Source organism: Ylistrum balloti, unplaced genomic scaffold (genome assembly GCF_031769215.1).
Source record: "Ylistrum balloti isolate Yb309-2 unplaced genomic scaffold, AGI_CSIRO_Ybal_v1 Utg369752, whole genome shotgun sequence".
In the NCBI taxonomy this organism is placed as follows: domain Eukaryota; kingdom Metazoa; phylum Mollusca; class Bivalvia; order Pectinida; family Pectinidae; genus Ylistrum; species Ylistrum balloti.
In genome coordinates, this window is record NW_026781955.1 from 1,628,778 (window position 1) to 1,654,557 (window position 25,780).

At 33.3% G+C, this 25,780-nt stretch overlaps 2 protein-coding genes across 2 annotated transcripts; one reads left to right on the plus strand and one right to left on the minus strand.

The window, feature by feature from the left end:
• The first annotated feature begins 258 nt into the window (after positions 1 to 258).
• On the plus strand, positions 259 to 4,419 carry LOC132543324 (angiopoietin-related protein 7-like). The gene is made up of 5 exons (XM_060206813.1): positions 259 to 274; positions 574 to 695; positions 1,278 to 1,374; positions 2,252 to 2,416; positions 4,163 to 4,419. The coding sequence occupies exons 1-5, from the start codon at positions 259 to 261 to the stop codon at positions 4,417 to 4,419; spliced, it is 657 nt and encodes a 218-aa protein (XP_060062796.1).
• A 3,364-nt stretch (positions 4,420 to 7,783) lies between these two features.
• On the minus strand, positions 7,784 to 10,055 carry LOC132543340 (heme-binding protein 2-like). The gene is made up of 4 exons (XM_060206831.1): positions 9,873 to 10,055; positions 8,604 to 8,724; positions 8,129 to 8,309; positions 7,784 to 7,949 (listed from the first exon to the last, which is right to left on the minus strand). Exons 1-4 carry the CDS (start codon positions 10,053 to 10,055, stop codon positions 7,784 to 7,786), a joined length of 651 nt encoding a protein of 216 aa, XP_060062814.1.
• Positions 10,056 to 25,780: the final 15,725 nt, after the last annotated feature.

Genomic DNA, 25,780 nt, shown 5'->3' on the forward strand with positions numbered 1-25,780 from the left:
TTATTGTTCAGTGTGACAGCTTACGCTATAATTTTATCAAAACTTCACACTTTTACTAGAGTTCTACGTGTAACGCCAGCGAACCATGATCTGTATACTCTCGATTCGAATTATGGAATTCAAAATCACATGATGTGTGCAAAACATTGCAAAGAAGCAACATGTCTCTCGTTCTCGTACACAACAGTCGACAAAAGGTGTGTCATCTACTCCCGATGGATCGAAACAGACAACAACGCTAACTTATCCGAATCAACTATGTATTTTTCAAAGGGTAAGTGCCTCTTTATACATATAAACACATAAAACCAAAACCGGTGTGATAATTTATTATACTTTTACAATGACTAAAAATTAAAAAAAAAAAAAAAAAATATGATATACATGCATACATGGACACCATTGTGGACAAGATTTCCCCATGAATTCGCCACTGCCGGAACAAATGGGGAAGATCACCCCAACAAATCAACAAGCTTACGTTTTCTTTGCTATCAATATATTACTGATTAATGTGCACCAATTTTAACATTGTACCTTTCTATTGATATGAATATTTTGTTTCATTTAAAGTCTTCAGTGACTGCTCTAAAATCCCAAACGGATTTCCTTCTGGTGTGTACCGAATTACTACAACGCAAGGCAATGTTTTTGATGCATTGTGTGACATGGAAACTGCCGGTGGACCATGGACGGTACATATTATGTCACTTGATTGAAAATGCTATATACACTTCTATTGATTGTTGAGCCTTTCCTAGATAAATGATTTGCAACATTGATATTTATATATTATCAAATGAGATTGATAGCTTGTTTTTCGACCGAGAGGTTGACTTGATGAAATCCACGACTGAATTTTAAAACCAAAATGATCACTTAATGAGACAAATGTGTTAAAGAATTTATTTAACAAGACCCATAAGCAATAATACATCTCGATGCATTTATGCCTATATCATCGCGCATATCTCATTTTAGGACGTGCATGTATCAATGGTAATAAAAATTTTCGCTTTAAGGATTCAATCCAAATCCGTTTTCACTACTTTACAGTTAGCTAATATGATTATTTGTGCATGTTCTATCATTAATCGTTGTTATAAGCAAAACATTTTTGGGTTAGCCGTATCAATTAATATCGATTCGTTATTATTGACAGGTTTAGTTTGTGTATGTTCATATTCAGATATTTAGATTAATTCAAATTATGGTCATGAAATATGTCCTTATTGGCAGTATTTCCCTCGTTGTATTTGGTATCCTTGATGACACAGGTGATCCAGAATCGGATAAATGAAGAGGAGGATTTCTATCGCAACTGGTCAGATTACAAGAGCGGTTTCGGCGATTTATACGGGAGTTTTTGGATCGGTAAGCTTTTACAGGTTAAACGTTGCACCACAAACCGTTCAAAGTGTAAAATTATCAAATTTATCGATTATTGATTTAGGACCAGTTGACATTCTGCTGTCGCCATCTAGCTTTCAACAACTAAGGTCGTTGGCATCACTAACGACAAACAAGATGTGTATGGATTAATTATTAGTGTTAATTGCTAATATATCTAATGCAAGACTGGTATTATAAGGTGCTTTTCACTCTTGTATCTTTTGTGCCAACTTCACTATAAACGGACATCTACCAGGATTGTTTATACCACGTTCATTGCTACTCTTGTAATTAACAGGGTTTTTGTCAGCATTCATTTTATTTCCCATATTTAGAACATACTTGAACACGATTAAAAAACAGGAAAGTGTGTGTGTGTGCGTGGTTGTGATGATCTGTGTGTGTATTGGATAGGTATGATATACATCTTGTAATTCTACATGTCTACATGATTTTAAGTCCTTGCATTTGAAGGTTAAGATTTCTTTAAGTGATGAATTTTTGAAAGGTGAAATATTGTCAGGTAATTTAAAAGCAAATGAAGTAATCCATCAAATCAAAGTACCATTATTTCAAATCTATGCATTATGGTCATAATGTATTTTTCAAAACTCTTTCCAAGATTTCTAGAGTAATTCCAATAGATGAGCTTATTGAAATTGTTGACGCTCACAACCACATCACGCCATCATATGTGCCGTCACAAAATGTAGTACACAGACAAACTATAGCTCAACTGTAAATCGCAAAGTGTATAAAAATACAATTGCATGTTAAATGTTGTATTTCCGGATAACGTTCCGGTTACTGATATCCTTAAGGCAATATCACATAGGTTTAATCATTACTTTTATCAAAGGCAATGATATTCTGCACCTCCTGACAAGAACTCCAAGGATCCTGCGCGTAGAATTAAAAGTCTGGAACGGAGTAAAGGGGTATGCCCATTACTCAACGTTTCAAGTGGCCAACGAAGATCAGAATTATACACTTCTAGTGAATGGCCTATCAGGGAACATTACCAGTAAGTTTCGTTACATATTATTGCGCTGTTGTGGTGTCAATTGTGTGATTGCAGAAAATTCATCCATCGATATACCAGTTTCCACTTTAAGTAACAAATGTAGGTTCATATCTGTAATACGGATAACTCAGTTAGATTTGTCTATGTTCTATATTTCCGATGACCCAAATAATGATTTATATATCGAGTGACTTTCACAATAAATGAAGAAATCATAAAAGATTTGCAGTTTGCTTTGTTCATTTGTGACCAAAGAAAAGGAAGAAATACTTTGCGCTACTTTATTTTTGATGGAAATGTTTCGTTTAAAACACATAAAATATAGACTACTCATCTATCGAATATGACTATTCTTAAATGAAAAGTGTCTTCTTTCGCCATTGACAATCTTCAATCTACGCATATTATCATGACGTCGGCTGTCATATTGTCGCTTATATTGTTACTCTATCATAGGGTTGTGCAGGTTTTATTTCGAGATGAACTCATAAATTTTAAGAATACAAAAAAATTATTTGAAATTATTCTTTTCATTCTTTTCCATCTTGCGTCACTCATCAAGTGCATTAACTGCAAAATTTATATATAGTTTAAAAATTCGAGACAATAATTGTTCTACGTTGCTAAGATATCTTGTCTCTCTTATTTACTTTAAAGAAAGATCAAGATTCTCCATGCTACTGTAATATTTCTTTATGTTGTAATGCAATATCATTTCGGTGAAATTTGTTTTCTAGAATTTCGCGTCCGAGACAATTTCTCGAATATGAAATCGCCGCGACTTAAGACAAGAATGATCAATTTCAATTGAGGTATAGTATAATATATAGGGATTCACGAACATTAACGTCCATGAACATGTTGTTATTCGGAGAGCAGGAATCTTCACAGTCCCGAAAGATAGTTGGTCTACAATAAGCCTATCTACATATCCTTTAATCTACGAAGTAATAAAGAAGGTTCTGGTTACATAGTTATAAACCGCCATAAGTATGAATAAAAACCAGAAATTAAAGTAAGCTTTTAGTCACCTTTTGTCCATCAAATGTATATTTTGCTGTCTCTCAAGTGTCGCCAATGATTTGCATATTCATAAAAATTGCTATTTTCATATTAATAACATAACAGATATCAATTAGTTACGCGGTGCTTTAAGTGCGAAGACTACAAACAAACGTTAAGATATGCACGGTAACATTATGTATTCCATGACAACTATATAACTCGATTTCCAAACACGGACCTCGAAATGAAGTTCGAAAACTGTGGTCAGTTATAAAAAAATAGCTACATGTATTACTGCATTATAAGTGCACCATTTACTATTTGAATGATACAAATTAAAAACTAGAATTAACTTGTAAGATTATTTTACACTAGTGATTATTTTTAGTTATGTTTTTGAATGAAAAAAAAAATGTTTTGAATTAGATAAGAAAGCCACTTAATGTCAATAAACCTTTACACGTTATTCAAAGTGTCGTTGCTAGACACTTTCCCAACTGTATTGCCTACATTGGATTTTTTCAGTCGCCTCGTAGGTTTCACATTTTATGCCACCAGTATCACAAGTCATCAAATGACGATGCTGTTTGATTCACTGTGTCTAACTTTAATTTGTATTAAAATGTGTAATTCACTTTTGCGTGGTATGTACAATCTTCTAATATTAGATACTGAACATGAAACAAGTAACAATTGGGAACATGGTTGGTAAATACTTAATAGCATTTTCTCGCTGTTTAGGTGATGCTATGGACAAAGACGATGGCATCGCCTTCTCTACGTTTGATAGAGATAATGACGAAAATCCTGATTTCAACATTGCCGAAATGAGGCAAAGCGGCTGGTGGCACAAAGCTCAAAACGGTACTAAGGCAAATCTGAATGGCCGTTTACTGTCTGACAAGAAAGAGCCTAAGAAAGCAATGACCTGGGTGCGCTTTCCCGACCAGAATATATTCTATATGCCTTTAAAGACGACCAGGATGCTAATTCAATAGATGAACTGATGTAAGATTTTAGAGTCTATATCACTTTGTTCACTTGTGACTTTATGTATTTTCCTTCCAGATATGTCATTTTGCTTTATCACAATTGTATAAAGAGTTTTGTTGTTACATTTATTTCCTACAACGATGGAAATTTTCATAACATGATCAGAATAACATTTAAGTTTTAAACAATGTTTTGTGAAAACGCACATTCATCAGCTCGCGTACACACGTTTAGATGCAAAATATAAACAACGTACAAACATGCTTTCCCGTACATACAATATGATGTTATACTTATGTTTCATATTATTCCTTAACCAAAGTCAAACGAATTAATCACTTGAATAAAGTCGGATATCTTGTATCGGTAAATCCGTATTCATAGCCACTGCGATTTCATCTTTGCTGAATCGTGAGGTTAAATTCGTATATGATATTAAATTTCAACTTGTAACACGCACGTTCTGTTTGTGTTTGATATTATTGTATCTGCTATTAAACAATTACAAAACGGATAAACCTATATTTATCTGTCTTCTTGGCAGAAGATCAGGTTAGATAATAATTTAACAGCTTCATGTAATAAGCAATCTCATCTAGTAAAAATCTATTTGCCAAAAATCCAATTGCGATGCTTGCTGTGGTACCTTTGGTAGTGGAAATATTTAGTCAGAGTCAGAGTTGTCTTTCTTTAGACTTATTTTTAATTCATTCACCAGCGAAAATGAATACTTTTACAGATTTACATCCTCTCTCTCTCTCTCTCCCCCCCCCCACCCCCCCCCCCCCCGCCTCAAAAAAAAAAAAAAAATTAACACACATTATTTTTTTAAAATTCACCAATTAAAATGTCCGAAATAAAACTAAAACATTTGCAATAAACAAAATGCTTACAGTACCAGTGTTTCAAGTCATTCTGTACATAAACATTTTGAAGTATGGCTGATATTATGGTGTCTTCATTTGTATTTGCACTTGTGAAAGATAAAAAAATAATAGCTATTCTCTTTAAACCTATTTGTTACTATAGCAGAAGCTATTAAATGTCTACTAAATAATCGTTATTTGGAATATACAGTACAGTTGAAGTGATTTGGCTCTCAACCCCTGCGGGAGCGAGCGATTTACTGACCTGTCGCTTTAACTGCCGCGACATCGCGGGAAAGGCGGGCGACAGGGATTAAGTTATTGTATACGGTTGGACCATTAGTACATCAGTCCTGCAAGCCTTACTCAAACTGAAGTTCAAATGAGGTTCATTGTTATAATAAATTACGATTACTTTTTTTAAATCACTAGTGGTCCAAAGTTAACGTGCCCACGCTCCTTTAATTTCCAACAGGGCATGAGCCAGGAGAAAATTTATTGTAACTTTAATTTCATGTATATTGGTCGGATTTTCAAAATCCAATATTGTGTTGTCAATAGAATTGATTTTACATGTAGGCATAAGTATGTTCGTGCAGCTGATCTGATGAGAGGAGAAATATTTCTGGTTTACACGTATATGTGTTATATATGTCTCTGGTATCGATATGAAATTTTTGACTGCACTCGCTTCAACTGTCGAGATGTTTGTTTATCTACATATGTATTGAACTGCATTTTGATCATGATTAACAATTCTAATTTCAATTTCATACCAATCATCTTATCATTTCTTACTATACAAGATTCAAATTCTTTATATTTACTTGTACTATATAGTACGATCGCCGCCTTTTTCAATAGTATATTTATATATTGTATGAATTAACTCGTTTTGACATACATATGTAGGCAGGTGAAAATAATTTTCTACCAAATCTACATTCAACAGCTACCATGAGTTTTGTAGAAAGTACATTAAAAAAGTCACCTAACGCCCACCCCACCTCATCCCCTAACCCCATACCTATCCCTACCCCTCTCTCCATTCCTGTTTTATAAAACAATGTTTAATAAGGGACTTAAATCACTCAAATATTATGTACGTATGCACCTTTGATGGGTCAGAAATGTTGATAGAGCTGAATTTACCGTGGCTACAGTTGTAATTTATTACCCTTGTTATGTAATTACTACCGGTGTTACCGGCATTGGTGCACGGACCAGTGAACATCATGCATATTACCTGTATTATAACGCCTAACAAATATATAGCCGGATTTGAATCTAAAGGTGATGAAAGACACATCATTAAGGATACAATTTCCATATCTTCGTGATCTCAGCAAAAGTGGAAACCTATTTTCGGTGAATGGTCTTCATGCTATAGAGACAACCACCGAGACAAAGTTGTCCTTCGGATGGGACATATATGCCTGACGCATTCATATATGTTGAAAGGCGAATACAACCATCGATGTATATGATGTGGTGAGCCATTCACCGTTAAACATTTTTATTGGACTGCATTAACCTTCTGTATACTCAAGAATTTTTTCATCGTAACATTACAATTAATAAATTAAATTAATATAATTTCAAGTTATCTGAAAGATGTTAGTAGGTATTATAGACTATGACTTACACTTTTAATCTTTTGTGACAATACAACCTTTTTAAATGATTAGCATTCATCTTTAACATTTTATTTTGTTTGATGTTTTTTTTTTTTTTTTTTTCATTTTTTGATCGCTGTGTGTTTTGATGGCCCTTATGAACGTTTATGAGTTGATGGGCCGTTAAGAATGTCATTATAATAATAAAAGCATATCGATTATTCCCTTGTTGTCTATATATATAAGTGTATGCTTTCACCTTATCAGAACTGACTCTTATCATTTCACTACATCATAAGTGTATATAGGTCTTTGTTCAGGTACCTAACAAGATAACAGAACGGTATTATGATCGAGGTACATGTCATAGCTTCACGTTTCCATAAATGTGCATATTTAGGTTGTAATGTTAATTTAATAAACTGTGTTACATAGAACATATCTAGTTTAATATTGCGGTATATAATTGAAAAACTACACATTTATTGGATAATCATCATCATCGGTAACCAATCAAAAATGTGTTTATTGCTCTGCTATTCCAACAGTATTCTAGCAGTGTGTCTTTTTACATGATATGTTTGGCTTTCAATTGTGTCAAATATGAACACGATAATTACATGTACAAGATGTGAACGTATTTCAGTTCAGAAATTCAGTAACAAAACTTGAGTTGCTGGTCAGGACGCTAGAAGTGACAACCATACATAACCTTTGTACTATACTTTTTATTTACAAAATATCATCATCCTACTTACACAGGTATAGACTATACAATATTTACACTTGTTTATGAGGTCATCATGATATACAGCCTTGAAATTTGAAAATGGAATGTTTGTTAAACAATAACGAATCTTTTTGTGATACAATGTTATAGATATTCATTATTCTGGAATCCAGACTTCATTATGTCTGTGTATAAGGTTAAATGGACTATCGTATCCGGCAGTAAAAGCGTATGCACTGTCGAATGTTGTCATCTTAAGCTCAGCCCTTAAGGCGTTGAAGGCAGTCATGTCCTTACTTTCGCTGCTGTACCCGGAGTAGGACCTAACGAAATTAATGAAATACTAATTATCAATAGACATGATAATGTATTGATGAAGCGTGAAGGTACTGTTAAAGTATGTTTTTATTGATGACCACCATTTGTAAATATTTTAAAGTGATTTTGCAGACATAACATTCGAGATTCTCTTGTTTCATTTCCGAAATTAAACGATACTTACTTGACGTACACTACCATTGGGGGTAGAGTGACGAAGTAGACTGAAGGGTCGGTCGGGGCTGGTGTAGAGTCCTGCATCTTATGTGGCACCATGAAGTACATGATGTGTGTAGAGGCAGCTTGTGGGTTTGCTCCGGGCACGTGCCGTTTCAACACTGGTGCCGTCATGTTGATTTTTTGGCCTGTTAGATGAATTTCATGTCAAAGTACTGTATGCATAATTATCTAATGAATTGATATTTCAATACATGTATATTATATCTCGTTTGTTATGTGTTTTTTATGCCTGATTTTTCAAAATAATAATTACCAATTGTATGACATTTTCGGCGCCAAATATGATGACCGATATGTGACAACACAATGGTAGCATAAAGGGTTGATATTAGCAGAAAAGTTTACTTATATTTCTATATTTGAAATGTATTTGACCTATGATATTACAGAAAAGTGTCATTGCTCTCTTGTTAACTTACTTAATGCATTATCGCCGGAGATGTAGTGAAAGAGTTTCTGAAACAATTGCGAATTTTTCTGGGAAGATGTTGTGTTGGTGGCGACCCATTTGGATGCTTCATATCTTCTTTTTTCGTAACCCTGCAAAACCGAAATGGATTATAAAGCTTAGCTCCAGTGACAGCAATACAGGCAGGTTTGCACATCGAAGAAATTATGTTCTTACTCTTTCAACGCAATGTACCTAAAATGAATTACCATAACTAGTACTATTTGATTACGTTCAATAAGGTAATTGACATTACATTTGTAACTTTTTAAAGTAAATCATTCGAGACGGGGACAATGCTTTGGAATTTACTTAATTACGAAGCAGTCATAAAGTCTAAACTATGTAAATATATGATACAAAGAATTATCTTTAGAGAGTTAAAAGAAAATTTTATATGAGGAATCAGCAACTGGATCAAGGATTTTGGCTATAGATAGGGATATCTGCGATTAAGTTAAAAGTTGGTTTGGTACACAACTGACAAAATCATTATGATATGAAATTAATATACATAGCCCTCATAACAGATAGATATAAGCAATGACTAATTTAGCTAAATTGACGATTTCAATTGACAGTGAAGATATTGACGTAAGCAAGAAATCATTGATACTATTTCAATTTAATGATAACGATAATTGTTATTATCCTTATTTCCCTTTTACTATGTATAGATTCAAAAACAGGTCATACATATGGTCATGCCTGTGCCTGTATAAAATGTACATTAAATGCAACCGAATCACAGTGATACAATATTTTCATATCAAGATGAACGCACCATCTCAGAATATCATAGTAAATTGTTTTGAATAAAGTATTCTATCTGACCGCTTTACCCTCCATGACATTATGACGCGAAGTTTTCAGTATCGAAAGGAAAATATTAAAAGTAACTCGCAGCAATATCGGCATTCAAAAAAAGATAGAGGCTTTACTTAAAAAAACAAAAACAAAAAAACCCCGATTATTTAGATACTTATTGTGCAATAAGAAGTCTCAAACATCATGTGATGGAATAATTGTAATTAAAAAAAAAACACTAAAAACTATGAACAAAAAAAAAAAAAAAAATAATAATAATAATAATAAAACGAAGACAGACACTTAACTGATTAAATAATGTGACTGGTCTGTTAAAATGTACGATATTGATGAGTAAGTTAACGTGAGGAGAGGATGATATTATCTGAAGTATATTATCGCATACATGGTTTATGGAATTATAACAACTTACCGGTGTTGTTAACATTGTTTCGTAGGCGGGACAATCAAGGTTGTGACAGAACCAGTGCTGATTTGTCATATCAAGTAATCCAGGAGCGTCAGTTGGAGTCCCCCCGAAAAAGAAATCTAATAACCCAGCAGCGTCAGTACCCACCACAAGGGTCACCAAAAAGGAAAATAACATGGTCTTCATCATGCTGAAAAGTAACACAAATTTAAATGCTTCAGAAACAACACAGAAAATACCGACATGTCAACAAATTCTTAATTTCAATTCCAATTCAATGAGACCATGAAATAAATCAACAAAATATGCTTTACACGAAGACTCTTCAAAAAGCAATGCTAATGAGATCAGGCGTTTTGGACGTTTAGCGTCAACTTTTTTTTATCGACGACTCCCGTCTTGCTGATATTAGTCCATCCAAGTAAGTATTGTTAAGTTTTTATAAGAGGACAAGGTAAACAACAGAAAATAAGTAAATAAAGAGGCAAGATTAGAACTTAGTTTCGATAAGAGAATGTATATTTTTTTTTCAGAATTTTCAATAGATTGTAACTGTGGTGCATATGTGTGAAAAAATAATTAAGATCGTATTAATTATCGCTGCATTACAGCAGATTAGGATAATATTCCTATTCTTACAGTATTCTTACCTTTAGTTGACTATAACGCAGTAGTGGTCTGGAATTGCCAATGCTGTAAGAGACGATTTCTTGGTCTTAAATAACTTTTGGTTAATCAAGTTACGAAACGTGTTTCGTCATGGTTTTGAAACACTGGTAGGCTTAATATTGTACACATTGAATAAGATAGGTAGTCTATATGACAATTATACGGAAATTGCATTTACAAATTATTAATTGAAGAACAGCGCATTGATAACATGTTTATAAAGAAATCAATTTATATTTCATTGATATTTTTTCATTTGTTCATGACAATGAAAGGAAGCTAACTAAGCTCCTAATATATGTATCGACACGTGACATTGCATGGTTGTCCACATGATGAGACATTAAATAAGCTTGTGCTTGTGGATCGTCATGTGTTCGGACATGTGTTGATAGCTGATAAAATTAAGCTAACAATACTTAAGTTAAACGTAGTATAACATTGGTCTGATCTTTTTTAGCAGTCATAACAGTGCTGCATTCAGAGAGCGTAGAATGATATTTATAGCTAGCATAAATTGCATCTGAAGTATATAGTGTTACAATGTTTCCACCATATGGTAGTGATTATTGCTACATTAATGAGGTTTAAATATATAAGATGTTATTTGAATAGCATATATTGCTGAAAGTATTGCACGTAAATTGGCTTCTATTGGTAAAATATGTTCCCTGTATGAATAATATAAGAAAACTGTTAATTGTTTTGAATAAAATCAAATCAAGGTGTAATAATTTTGTTCTAGATATATCAAACATAAAGATAAGTACACGTGTAGTACTTAGTTACATAGAAATGATCGTGCCAATAGTTGTATAAGGACTACAGCGTATCACGTGTACGTATCACATGTGTTCTTATCTATATAATCAATATCACTAGAATGTGAAATTGTTCTAGATTTTTTAAACATGAAACACAACTTTAAGCGAAACCTGGTATGTATGAAATGTCTAAAACACCTCGCTTAATCAAGCACGCCCACTTCTGTATGCGTACATATTGTATATATGACACTAAATCAAAATCTTTAACTAGCAACTGTTTTTTTCTTTGATATATAGACATATATTAATTACACACGGTTAATGATAATAGATTATAAAATAGTTATTAAAACAACTACTGACATAAACAGGATCAAAGGTTTCTGTCGAATACCTAAATACAAGTACAATTAGGGATGTATATAATATCACATTGTCGTAATAATGTATTTATGACCGTGCATGGTCATAATATTTTGATATTGACTTTGGTAATATGGTAATAATGTCCACTTTCTCAGTAATATTAACAGGAGTATAAATCATTGTAATATTGTGATCGATGGTTTTTGTTTTAATTCCTCTAACACCATGTTTTTGTCTCGTATATTTATATGGGGAAAACATCGCCATCGCTAATTTTCGAAATAACCCTGACGTAAATTCTATAGATACGTAAGTAAACGATAATAAGGCTGAAAAAAAAATCAACAGAATTGCGACTCGTTTACAAAACGAATTATTTCAGTTTCGGAGTTAAACAGCAAACGACTAGCAGCTTGATGCACTGTTAATTTAAGTAGAATCATTTACAAAGGACATTAAAAAAAATATAACAAATTTATTAGATGTCAATAAAAGCACGCATGTATACAATATATGTCCTCATGCAAGAGGGCTCTCACTCACCGCACATATACAAATTGTACACGTACACAAAGCATTGGAAAAGATATAAGACTATATTTTGAAATACAGACTCGGCGTGGATAGGGAGTAGCGAGAGCCGCCCTACTAACAACCATGTTCCAAGTCGAATCTGGATGTTCACAATACTATTTAAACTTCTAAAGCAGAATTCTGTATGGTATTTAGAAGTTTTGAAACTCATGTTCAAATGTTTGATTGATGATACTCTATCATTTTAGATAGTGTACATGTACTGTGTCGTGATACTATCATCAGTACTATTGCCTTTCTCATGTATTTCATTCATTCGTCTATTTTTTTCGTCATACGTATTCATTCATTCATTAATTCATTCATACATACATAAATACTTAATTTATATGAAGCCGGATATACATTACCATGCTTCGTTACAAAATGTATTGACATCAGACGCATTTCCGGTTACTGCCTGCGGAGGATGGTAAATATAAATTTTGTTGCAAATTTAGTGTTTTGTTCTCTTTTTTATGAAGAATAATAGAAATAATTTAGAATTTGAACTTAAATACCTATACAAAACAGTCAAATCGCCACTGAATAAGGATTGTACCTACTCCGGCACATCGTGATCGTTAGGCTACTGTAGTGTAGGAAATGCCTTATATTAACGTAACATTACAATCTACATAGTCATTGGCTGTAGATCCTTCCCTTAATTCTCGTCCAAGTATGACCTTGCTGCAGATGCTTCTCTAATTTCTCGCTCTCATATGATCTAAATGTTGATGCTCCCCTAAATGCTCGTCATTATATAACCTAACTGTCGATGCTGCCATACATTCTGGTCTTCATATGACCTAGCTGTTGATGCTTCCCTAAATTCTCGTTCTCATATGACCTAGGTGTTGATGCTTCTCTAAATGCTCATTATTTAACCTAACTGCCGATGCTGCCTTACATTCTGGTCTTCATATGACCTAGCTGTCGATACCTCCCTCAATTCTCGTCTTATATGACCTTGATACGATGCTCCTCTAAATTCTGGTCCTCATATGACCTTGTTGATGCTTCCCTAAACAGAAAGGTGCTCATTTTAAACATCGGACGATTTTGAAAGAACATCAGCTTCATTTGTATACACTTAGCCGTACTACTATTCGAATAAAAAGTAGACATGACAGAAATACAAGTCCATTGGCAGTGTCTACCACCACCAACATCAGATGGTTGTGCAAAGGACATACAATTAGGTTAACATGAAGGTCAAAGTTTCGAATGATGTACACTTATAATGCCTTACTTGCATTTTAACGTTGACCAACTTGTTTGGTAAGATTTTGTATATGACTAGTGTTTGCCATATATATCAAGTTTTGATATTACCACTTTAATACATCTTATATTTATATATTTCATGCAAATTGACACGGAGAGTTCAAACTTATTTGAAACTAATTAATTAATCAATAAATACTCAAGAATAAGCTTGCATTGATTCGAAAACAATACTATGTGAAAACACTGCCTTATGACGATTTGAATTGGAAATCTAATATCAAAACACTTCAAATACCCTTGCCCTAAACCAAAAATGCATGACTCATTTGAACTTGCAACTTAAAGTCAATGCGATTTTCATTTACCTGCAGAATTTTTTACTTTATCTTCTAGTTAATTCCTACCAGAAAACCGTATGTCATGGAGTAACATCATCATTAGTTCAATTGTCAGACTGTAAACAATACATCTCTAGCCGTTCTTTCGCAATTGTAATGTTCAGAAACGGGAGTTGTGAGTAGTTCATGTCTCCTTGTTGATTTTGGAGACACTGAAGATGGCCACCATCTTTATAACAGTTTCATGGAGACATGACTATGGAAAAATAATCCATTGACCTGAATCTGCCAATTAAAATCTAAGGTCAAGGGCCATAACTCTAGAAAAAAAGTTTATCATTACCAACTATTATACTCATGAACCTGCCTGCATCTAATAGTAATATAACGACACTTTAAATTCCATCTCAATACCCTATCCGGACAGTTTTAAAATGACTGAGAGCTCTTAAAAACCATGCCAGTATTAGATATTTCGAATTTCTCAACATGATCTTGGATCTTTGACATGTGATAATTTGGGTATATATATATGGTCAAAAACAATAATACTCCTGTCCATCGTGTATGTTAATAATAACTGTGTTAAGTTTGGATTATTTAAAGGCAAACTTTGGCGTTGATATTGAGTTTCCCTTTAGCTGGTACTATACCTTATACACACTCTGACCACGATCAGTCGCAATAGGGTGATTTTCTATGATAACTTCTAACTTCTTCATTTAAGTAGTGTAATATGTCTGAAAGAATTTACTGTTAACTGCCAATTACTGTTTTCCGCCAAAATATGTCTCTCAAAATATAAATGATTAAGTTTAGTCATATAGACGTTTATGATTGCATGGTATCGTTATATAATAATCATGATGAAAATAGTTTGAATGATGATCGGGATGATAAGAAATTGATCAGGGCCATTGTACTACAATATCCCAGTCACGATATTACAGAAATTTTGTTCTTAACAAAGAAATTGAAATCTTGTACTAAATATGACGTTATTTTGATGTATGACTCTACATAGTTATATGATGTTGTACTATGCGTGTATCCGAGTCGTTCTCACAAGACAATGTGCTAGTTTATTCTAACAACATCTCATCTCCAGGGCGCTTTGTAATTATTACAATATCACCTCAAATAACCTGACTTTGGGAGATTAAATAATATCGATGCCTTCGTAATCGTCTTGGTTCTAAGTGATAAATCTTCCTTTAGCCTGGCTAGGTTGCTGTATTCGCGTGGTAGTGGCCATTTACCAGAGCAGACTCTGTCATCAATACCGCTCATAAAACTAGTGTCTGCGCGTGCTTTGGCGCTATACATGACTAATAGATAGTTTTGAAGATTATCTTACATAGATTACTAATTTGATTTTTCTTCGAAATAAAATTATGGTTTGGAGTATAAAGTATGATGTCAAAAACAACAAGTACCAACATGTCATTGTAATCAGTATCATCTCAAATTCAGTAAAATTAAGGCAAACTATAAACAAAGGGAAGATGAACATGAAGAATCCTGAAAAAATGCGATGATGGTAAGACGAGGTGAGAGGTGTAGACATCCATCAACGAATACTTTCATGTAGATACGTATTTCTCTTAAAATTATTTATTTGTCTTACACCGGTTGATGGCCCTTTTAGGTGTTGACGGGCAGTTCAGATTGTAATAATAATAATAATTACATAATTGTATTTTGTAGTGCCTCCTACATGTATCTCTGTTTGTCAACTGATAATAGTTTTCTTTTTGATCTTGAATATTGTGTCTTTTTTATGGGCGAGGTTTTCAATTTTACGTCGTTTAAACCGTTTTGTTTTCCGTATAGGTATATAAACTTTCTAAATGTTAATTTACTTTAATCGTTCGATGTTGTATATTATCGATATATTTATCATTTAAAGTAATATTTTGTAAACAAATACTGATTATAATTTCCTGTTTTGAGTTCATACTATTGTTAATTTACCTTTATGTGGCGTGTTTACAATGTATCATGTATAAAGCAATACTTGCGGATGATGAAGTTTAAGACACATTTACGGCTTCTGCAATTGGTTTCACGAGATACATATTTTGAAATGCTATACTATGATCCTCCTTCCCCGTCAAAAAATAGAAATCAATAAAAATATATATATTATGCATTAAATAACTGAATTAATCTTTATATATCAGTCGTTATTTTGGATATCTCCTGAATAAGTGTGTATTAGTGCTGAAGATGTCTCTTTCTGTGATTTCCCGATGATTTATACAAACGGAATGTCGCTGACAAGAAGAACCACTCAAAAGTTACAGTTCAAATGTTTACTTTGCTTTGAAGTTTTTTTTCTCATTATAAGTATTCTCTTGTCTACAGTATCTTGTGTTTTTCGTTGACAAAATGTGCTGGTTTTTAAAGTTGTACATTATCGAATTCATTCTTTCGTTATAATATATGTTGTTGATCAATGGATATAAGACAGTATAACCGCAATTGAATGTCCACTTTCTCAATTACGTAAAGAGCCACGCGTAGCCAGATAAAAAACTCGAGATGGACAGTACGATATATAACCCCGTACTTCCAAACACGGTGGAGTAAACACCGAAATCATTCTTCTCTTTTAAGTGTTTGCATGACTTAATTTCTACAGGTAAGCAAAATATTGATTCTGATGGTAATGCTATATCAATAAATAAAGGGAAGTAAATTTGGGAGATCAGAAAGAATGGATATGTATGTATGTGTAGGTGTTCTAAAAAGTGGCAGCAAGTATTCTGTGCACACATGCTCGTTTCAGGACTGACTTTAGATTCGGTTTTATCTTAAAGACACATTTTGCCTAAGAATGTTATATATTTCAGAATTGTTGTATGCCGTTATCATTTTTGTTTTTAGTTGTATTTCATTTCAAATCTCCATTTTGAAGTGTTGGAATTTCGGAGACTAGCTGTATAATGTACAAAACATACCTTTCGTTCAAGGAAAATAACTAAATACAAACACTTAGACCAAATATAGACCAGTCTGTCTGTCTGCTGATTGAATGTGCATCGTTTCCTTGACATGTATCCTCTATAGACTGCACCACGAGACAGAAACCTGGCACCTGTGTGATCAGCCTTGTCCTTGGCTTAGGACGATTGTACAGGCGCTAGGATATAGGGAATTCTAAGGTCTGTCGAGTTGTCGATTGTTTTCACCACTTGTGACTAAAGCACAATACAGTGAAGCCATCCATAAAGGACGATGTCTGTGATACACTTGTAATGTAGGTATGCGTCTGTATGTTGTCCGCGGCGGAAAACTCATCTGTTTATTGATGATGTTTAAGCCGTCTGTGACTATTGCAATAGCTCAGAAAGTGAACTAAATTAATATCATTTACTCCAGATTAGCAACAGTCTCTATTGTTAAGTTTGTTTAACATCTAATATCTTTCACTATCTTAAGGCGGGATCAGTTTGACTTCTGCCAAGTCTCTGATTATATATCAACATACAGTACATACATTTGAAATTTGGACAGTAATATTTCGTCTAGTCCCTGTAAGTTACCGTACACAACCTTGGATATACGTCAGTGTAGTACAGGTTTTTACATGCCAGCTTAATTAAAACTCAGAATGGTCGTTTACGCATACACACGCCATGCTACTGATTGATTTTCAGATATCGACTTGTCATTTTGTGATACCGTCTCAGGATTACAATTATGCAAAACCAGTAAACAGGAAACAAGAAACATGAAACAATACCAACATGGCAACATAATCATAATTCAAAGTCAAATTCCTTAAAACTAGGGCTAAATATGAACAGAACATTGAAGATTTAAATGGAGACTCATAAAAAAGTACAAGGAGAATAATACCAGGTTTTCCCTGGATTGGTGGGCGTCTCCTGCTTCAGCGACGACATCCGCCATGTAACCCTTGGTCAATCAAAGTAAGTTCTCAAATACGAGCAAGGTATACAACAATGCCGTGGCATACATTAATACGTCTTTATGGCGTTATTCTATAATATTGCAAAGATTGTTATTTTTTAATGAATCTGTCTTCGATATGTTTCAGGAAAGACTAAAATCACAAGAAGGAGACACCATTGAAATAAAACAGATTACAAAATCATAGTCCGTTTAAACCTTTAGTGAAAAAAGTCTTACTGCTCGAAAACGTTTATGTAAATAACAGTATACATTAGAATGTGATATTGAATATACCAGATATAGCCACATTCCATAAATCCTTGATACTGTTGATAATGTTGTTCTCTAATCACAGCACAATTTAGCTTGTTTTATCTCCTTTATTTAATGTATCTTGTTCTTTTGATGATAACATCCTAAAGTATATATGAACGTTGTGTTCCTTTTCAGACCTCTCCCGTATCAACGTTTCTAAACGGTATTACTCAACATCCAATTTTCGTTTCATAATGCAGCCTTTGGGATATCACACATCTGCATATCCTCTTTGTTAACAGTTATTACATATTCACGAACAAAGAGTTTGATTTCATTTCAGATTGTATTTTGCATGTCTTACCAATAAAAGTGCAAACGAGATAGAACCCATAAACAAAACACAAATCTCGTTTTGTTGAAGACCTTTACGATATATGTTGCTAATCATATGCCGAGACTTGCTCTTTAGGGTTTGACTCGGAAATCTTGCTCGGCGCCATATTGGTGTATGCTTACTCTGACTGTTTACCACTAAATTTTGATGAGGTTTAAGAAAGTTCATTTTGATTTTTATCCACGGGCCAAGTAAATAAATGTATGTGTAAATGACACAGAAATACTATTTAATTATTTCAAGAAATGTCTGAAAAGTAGTTTTCCGAATACTGACACTTTATCGAAAAATTGAAGACGCTTAAAATATGCGACCTTCTGCATTTTGAAATTTATCGAAGGTACAATATATCAAAAGAAATAATTGTATACACGTGACAGCACATGACATTTACGCACCATGTTAGAGTAATAGAAACAGACAAATGCCTTTCTAAGAGACAGATACCATTTGTTTGTGACATAAGTAAGACTTATTGTGAATCACGGGCCATTTTGTTAAACAGAATGTTCACGAAAATAACAGTAAATAGGAATAATGATAAGCTACAATGCTATCATGAGATTCACTGTTCCTTTACTGGTTAAGTCACTACATAGAATACTAACAGAAATGAGACAACGGAAAGCTCTGGCCATAGGCTCCTTAATGTTGCATGCAGGACCATGAAATACACGCACACTCTAATCCGGGACGGATAAATGGTGTAAAAGTTCGGACGATTGCGGGCCATGTGTCCAGGACTTATGTCATAAAAGCGATACTTTTCTCGTCAAAAGGAATCAGAACAGACCAAACATGGTTAGCATTATACGTGAGGAAAACAGCAGACTCTACAGAAAATGGTTTAGTATTGATCTGGTATGTAGGCACTCCGAAATGAGAAGATGATATTCTACAGTAGGAAAAAGGGTGTTTCGGCAGTAAAGATAGGCTTTCGTTATATTCTCTGGACTCCCATGCCTTAACATGATATCTACAATTGTGGTCATACCTAAGTGGCTATTATTGTCAGAAATGTCTCTCGCAATTTCTTTGGAATATGCCCTTTTGCTCTAACTTTTTTCGTTCCTCTATAATCGCATTCTACGTATGACACTCTCTTTTTTGCCCAATTGGTTACATCCTTCATGCTACTGTAAAGTTCAAGAAATAAAAAATGATAATTCCATACTACGATATCGTGTTGTTAAAAACACACTTTAGATAAGTTAATTTTTAATGACTCTTCCTGGAAATGAAAACGGGAATGATACTGAAAGTTTCAACTCCGAAGGAGATTATTGGTTTTCTTTTGTTTTGTTTTATTTGTTTTTTAATACCTTTTAAGGGCTTGAATGATCTTTTTCGTACCAAGAAGTGCCGACAAGAATGTTGGTCTAGTTCAGCAATGGTTGATAGTCATAAGCATTTTCCTTATAAATTTTCAGCTTTATTATGTAAGGAATGACAAAACAGGTTAAATGTTTGCATACAGCGGTATATTGCATCTTGCAATCTTTAGCAGAATCTACACATTGATAATAACAAACACAGAGTTTTATCAATACAAATAAGGATTTGATACAGTAAAGTCAAATATTCTCAGGGCTAAGACCTTTCACTTGATAATCAACGTGAAAATTGCCAAACCAAAAAAACCAGTTTTCTGTATAACTTTAAAGCAGGATATAAAACACAATTGTGATCTAAAATTTTTTGATGTGTTATCAAAATCGCGAAAGAGTCTTTATAATTGAAAACGAGTGACTAACAAAGTCCTGTACCAGTGGTCCACAAAACCACGAATAAATGGACCAAACGTAACTAATATCGTTAGCCATAGGATAACTTATTATTCTATTATTCAAATACAATTGCAGTAAAGAAATTCTCGGTGTTCAGTCAAATTACATGTAAATGTATCTTTTCAATATGTTTCAATTCCAATCCCAATGCATCGTGGTACCATTTTTTTTTTATATATATATGTTTCTTATCATATTAAGATGTCGTATGATAACGGGCATTATAATTAACACGTGTTCTGCTCATAAATTTGCTGGACTCCGAAATGGTAAGAATGCAATATCTATTTGATGAAGAAGACGGAGAACGATTTGCAACGACATCGGCGGGAAAACAGCAAAAAAATTAATAAATGACTGAATAAAAATAAATACATTTGATACTTTGAAATAAATCGTAGCAGAGAAAGCTCTACAATGTATTATATACCAGACTTGTGAAAGTATTGTTTTGCTTTAGACCAGCTATTGAACGTGTATGTTGTGCTGGTTGCCGCCAGTAATACTACAATGCGGGAAAGGGATGGTTTACGATATTCAAGAAATACAGAGAAGCCGTATTATTGTTTCTAGTCATGAAAGCCGTGAAAAATAGATTACTTCAGAACAAATCTCGTGATACCAGATAAAATATTTAATTAAGTAAACATTTCACACTTATGTTTTTATCGTCAGAAATATTAATGTATGACACGACATGCCGAGCATGTTTCCGGACCAGCGTCTGCCTCGGGGGATTATCTCAGGGACGCGTGAAACAGTCTCAACAGTATGGCTAACATATAAGCATGCATCTTGCTGTTACAAAATATCGATATTGTCATCTTGAGTTATTCATCATGTTTTCATAGGCCTTTATTCAAACAAAGAACATAATAACCACTTTCTGCTCTTACAAATGCAATCTAGTGCGACGATGTTCTGTTAAATGTATTTGTGGTATACCATAATTACCATAGTTATGACAACTACACAAACCAGCATTTAGTTGTTCTATTGATGCAGTATTTGTAGTATACCATAATTACCATAGTTATGACAACTACACTAACAGCATTCAGTTGTTCTATTCATTTAGCACTTAACATATACCATTATTATCATAGTTATGACAACTACACAAAGAATCATTCAATTGTTCTATTGATGCAGTACTTGTCTTATACCACAATTACCACAGTTAAAACAACTACACCATAAAAAAGCATTCAATTGTTCTATTGATGCAACCAAAGCAGACATATTTTATTGTTAAATTAGTAGTTTTATAGTATTTCAGATATGTTTAGTTATTTCAGGGCGAATTGACGATGGTTATTTAAGGGTGGTTTTTCACAATAATATATTGATTTTTTAGAGAATGGGATATTGCATAGTATTTCGCCTTCCGCTAAAACAGCAAGGAATGTACTGAATAACGAGTATCTTTATGCGAGATATTTCCAGCTGCTCACGTCTAATCCTAACGATGACTCCGCTGCTTGTTGTCAATTAGACTACTAAAATTTAATCTTATCATAAAAAGTGAAGGAGGCTGAATATATCAATGACTCGATGTAACAAACAACCTGTCAATATTTTCGCTTCAGATATAATGATAATGTCTTGTTTTTCAATACTAACATATTTGCTTTGTCCATATTATATACTAACAACTGAAAATCAATTGCACGACACAACTTTCTTCCCAGCAAGCTGTCAAAAGGTATAAAAAGCGTTATATTGTGATTTTTTTAAATTCTAGATAAGATCATACATGATTTCCTCAACATGTAGAGCTGACATGTCATAGGTGATTCGCTAATCATCGGTGCGTTCCCAAACGAACGATTATCGTTAAAGATGTTGATGCTTGTACGTTTGACTGCCGGATTTTTTGTTGTTTACTTAAGCTTTGACAGTAACCGTTTCTCTAAACTCCCATCAACGCTTATAATTGATTTCTTAGATACACTGTACTTTTCAAAAACAAAATACCACATAAATTGATAAACTTGATAATTTAATGAAGGATTATTGAATAAGAAATTACTACGCATAAGAGCTCGCGTGCTATGACGTAAGGTCGTTGACAGTTTATTCGCTCCACTTTCAGTCATTCAAAATTCATGCATGAGTAGGCCCGTCACATTCCAAATGACATTGTATAATGTCATACAGTGGATGGGGGGTTTCCGATAGCGTAACCGCGAAATGTGGTCAACATACATATAATTGGTTGGTTACGATGTTGTTAGAGTATAAGCGGTAGCAATTTGTGACAGTCGTTATTGGGAGAAGACCAACGTTGCTATTTTTTACTCCCTGGTCCTGATGCAACATTCATTGTTTGCCAGATTCCCATCTAATCAAGCATCATTTCAAAAATCATTTTTCAGCATCAGAGTAAAATACACCACCAAGATTGAAATCTATCCTTTTTAATTGAGAAATGGAAAGAAAAAAACAGACGAATCAGAAAAAATAATTACTTTGTACACCTGCTCTATTCTTGTACGTTTTCAGGAGTCATCGTATTTTCCTTTTGGTTTTGTCCACAATTTAACCTGGTTTTAAAAAATATGAGTTTTCTTTGTTGATTTTGTAAAGATAGAAAATAAGCCCAGGCGATTGTTTGACCCAGTCTATGAAATGTTTTAAATCTAGTGTTGATTTGCTGTTAAAAAGATAAAGCATTTCACACCTCATTCCTATCTCCGTACACGATTGGTGTTTTTCTCAAATCATTCAAAAAACTTCAAAAAGCACGTAGTTCTTTGTCGGCAGACTTTTGATGTTGACGATTTACAGAGAGTAAAATTATGTTATCATCTGGTGCGCTATAAAAGCTTAATGCTTCCAATTAGTAACAGGAATGTAGAATCCAATATTCGTGCAGTTGAACCAGCCCATAAATCAAACAAGGTCTTCAACTAGAAATGCTTTTGTTAACGATTTTCAGTAACCAACCTATCGGATATACGATCCCTATTCGATGCTTTGAAATGTTGAATATTTGTGGAAGGAGTTGACATTTCATGGGATATCTCTAGTACATTTACGTTCCTTGAATCGGATAACATGGAGATTCACGAAGTGACAACACAATGATGTTTAATTGAAGGAAAATTACTAAATTGATGCGTTGCCCTTCAATTATTTACTAACGAGACACATTGTTGTATCGTCTGTCCGTGTCGTTCTAATATTGTATTTTTTTTTCTAAATAAAACTTTCATGGTTTTCTAAAAAAAATCAATCATTAAGTGGACTTATAAATTCGTTATTCTATATTCAGAGTATCAATTTTCTCGCCTTTTTAATCCTCTTAAACTCGAACCCTCAAATACAGCAACCTTGACAGTAAGGAAATTTCTAAGAACTTAGAATTGCCATTTAAAAAGATGAAGATTTGTTCTGTTAAATTTGGTAATTTTGTTAGTGTAACAATGTTGTAAATCTCTAAATAGCTGATGATATATATGTTTAATTGTAAAAGCCGTCCGGTGGTGTAGGCGTTACTTCTCATATCAGTTTATTTATCAATGTACCAGGTGTCAGGTAATGCAACATGATGTTATGGGGTGTAACAAATTTACTATTAAATAAGAAACACATGACAACTTTTATTTCACTGTCAAATACCAAATATCAAAAGATCTCCGAAAATTGGTCAGCTTTATTTTAACATAGAAAAATTGAATATCTTTTAAAACTGAAAAATATAATTGCCTATACAAAATTACAACTTACAAATTGTAAAAAAAAATAGAAAACTTAAATACAAGATGTTTATAATTGTTTATTTTCCATTTTGACGGTTAAGCTGAAGCAAACTAACCATCAGTGCATGGTTCAGCTATCTTTCAAATCATGACTGAGTTACCATCACATTAGTTGAGTATGCGATAAACACGCAATTAAATTTTATGAAGATTCTTCAAAGACCTCGTTAACATTTTGAAAACCCATAAATTTTAATTAAGATTGTTGCATGTTATTCATAAACAAATATAAATTTAAAAGATATATTAAGATTTTAAACATGGTGCGATGGTTAATTATTTTTATGTCTATCTCAATGTAATTGGAAAGTTGGATAACAGACGTAATTATCACGCCGCTTCATAAAACCTATCGGTAATCAATATGAACCACACTTTTAAGTACTTGCTGCAATATTCCAGCAAGTAGTACGTTTCCATTACTGCCGATAGGAGCACCACCCAAATCCATCTTTTCACCTCTAAATAGGGCGCTGGCGAATCGAGTGTTTGCATATATTTTGTATACAAGGAAATTATTTAATTATGATATATTATGGATTAGAAATGCACTGGAGCGATTAATTAATTTAATAGAGAAACTCAGAAAGAAAAAAAAGAACGACATTTACCCCTAATCTTAACTAAAAGGCTATGAAAATTAGGACAGATGTTAACAAAAGAAAAAAATTAAAAGGATACCACAAAAGAAATATCCTGGAGAATAAGAACAGATGTTTCGTTAAAGGCGTATTCGGTCATGGTTTCAATGACGACATTCATCGTGACAGTGATATTTGCATTTATCAAGCGGAAGTATGTAAAAAAAAGGTTAAGCAAATATTACTATATTTGCTTTCATTCTTTCCCGGTTATTTAACGGTTTTTGGGTAATAATTGTAAGTATGACGTCTATTTTGGACTGAATGACTAAAACGTACATAAGTCATGATATCGCCATTGCAGTTACCATTTCTACAGCCACTGTGTATTGAATGTGATTTTAAATCATGATTATGTTCACATTTGGAATTTTCAAATTACTGTTATTTAGAACATCGCCTTGTAAAATACGTACAATGTATTTTCTTAATTAAATTTGAAGGTTTAGGCTAATGTATCAATAAATGAAAATTGAGTGTTCGTATTTGACATAAACTGCCATGTAAATCTAGGCGAGTTGAAATAACTTCACATTCTCAAAGTGAAATTCAGTCATTGCAGTACACCTTTCAAGTAGTCTAGCTGTAAGCTTGTCATAGAAGTTTATTACTATGCCCGTTGGTTTTGTTTTAAATATGTTTCTAGCCTTATTGATAAAGGCATATATTCAATATCAGTTAAGAATGCATTAGAGCATCGACTGTTAGCACCATTGATGAGTCCTACAACTACAAAACATGTTTATGATGTAGTTTCATTGTTTCACTATACTGCATCTGGTGCCAAATTTGTATTGGAAGATACTTATCTCTTGTATGTCTTTTGTACAATATTTGACAACCGCTTCGTTGTATTATTTTCAATATATAAATACTAAGTGTAATTATCCTGTCATGCCTCGTTAACATATTTTATATTTCTCACGTCGACTGAAACCTACGTTAAAAAAATTCATATCTAATACATATAACGTGATATTGTAACACTTAATAAGTCCCAGCCTATAGGGTTTTTATTGTTACCAGGCAATGTCGTGGTAGCTTGCGTATCAGAGCTATTCAAATGTGTTTCTAAGGTGATATTCTACCCATCCGTACGTCATTCTACTAAAAAAAACATAGCAGTTTGTTTATTTTGTTCTGCAATTCGATTCGTACACGATGTGATGTCAATAAATTGGGGAAAGGTAATTACTATTCATC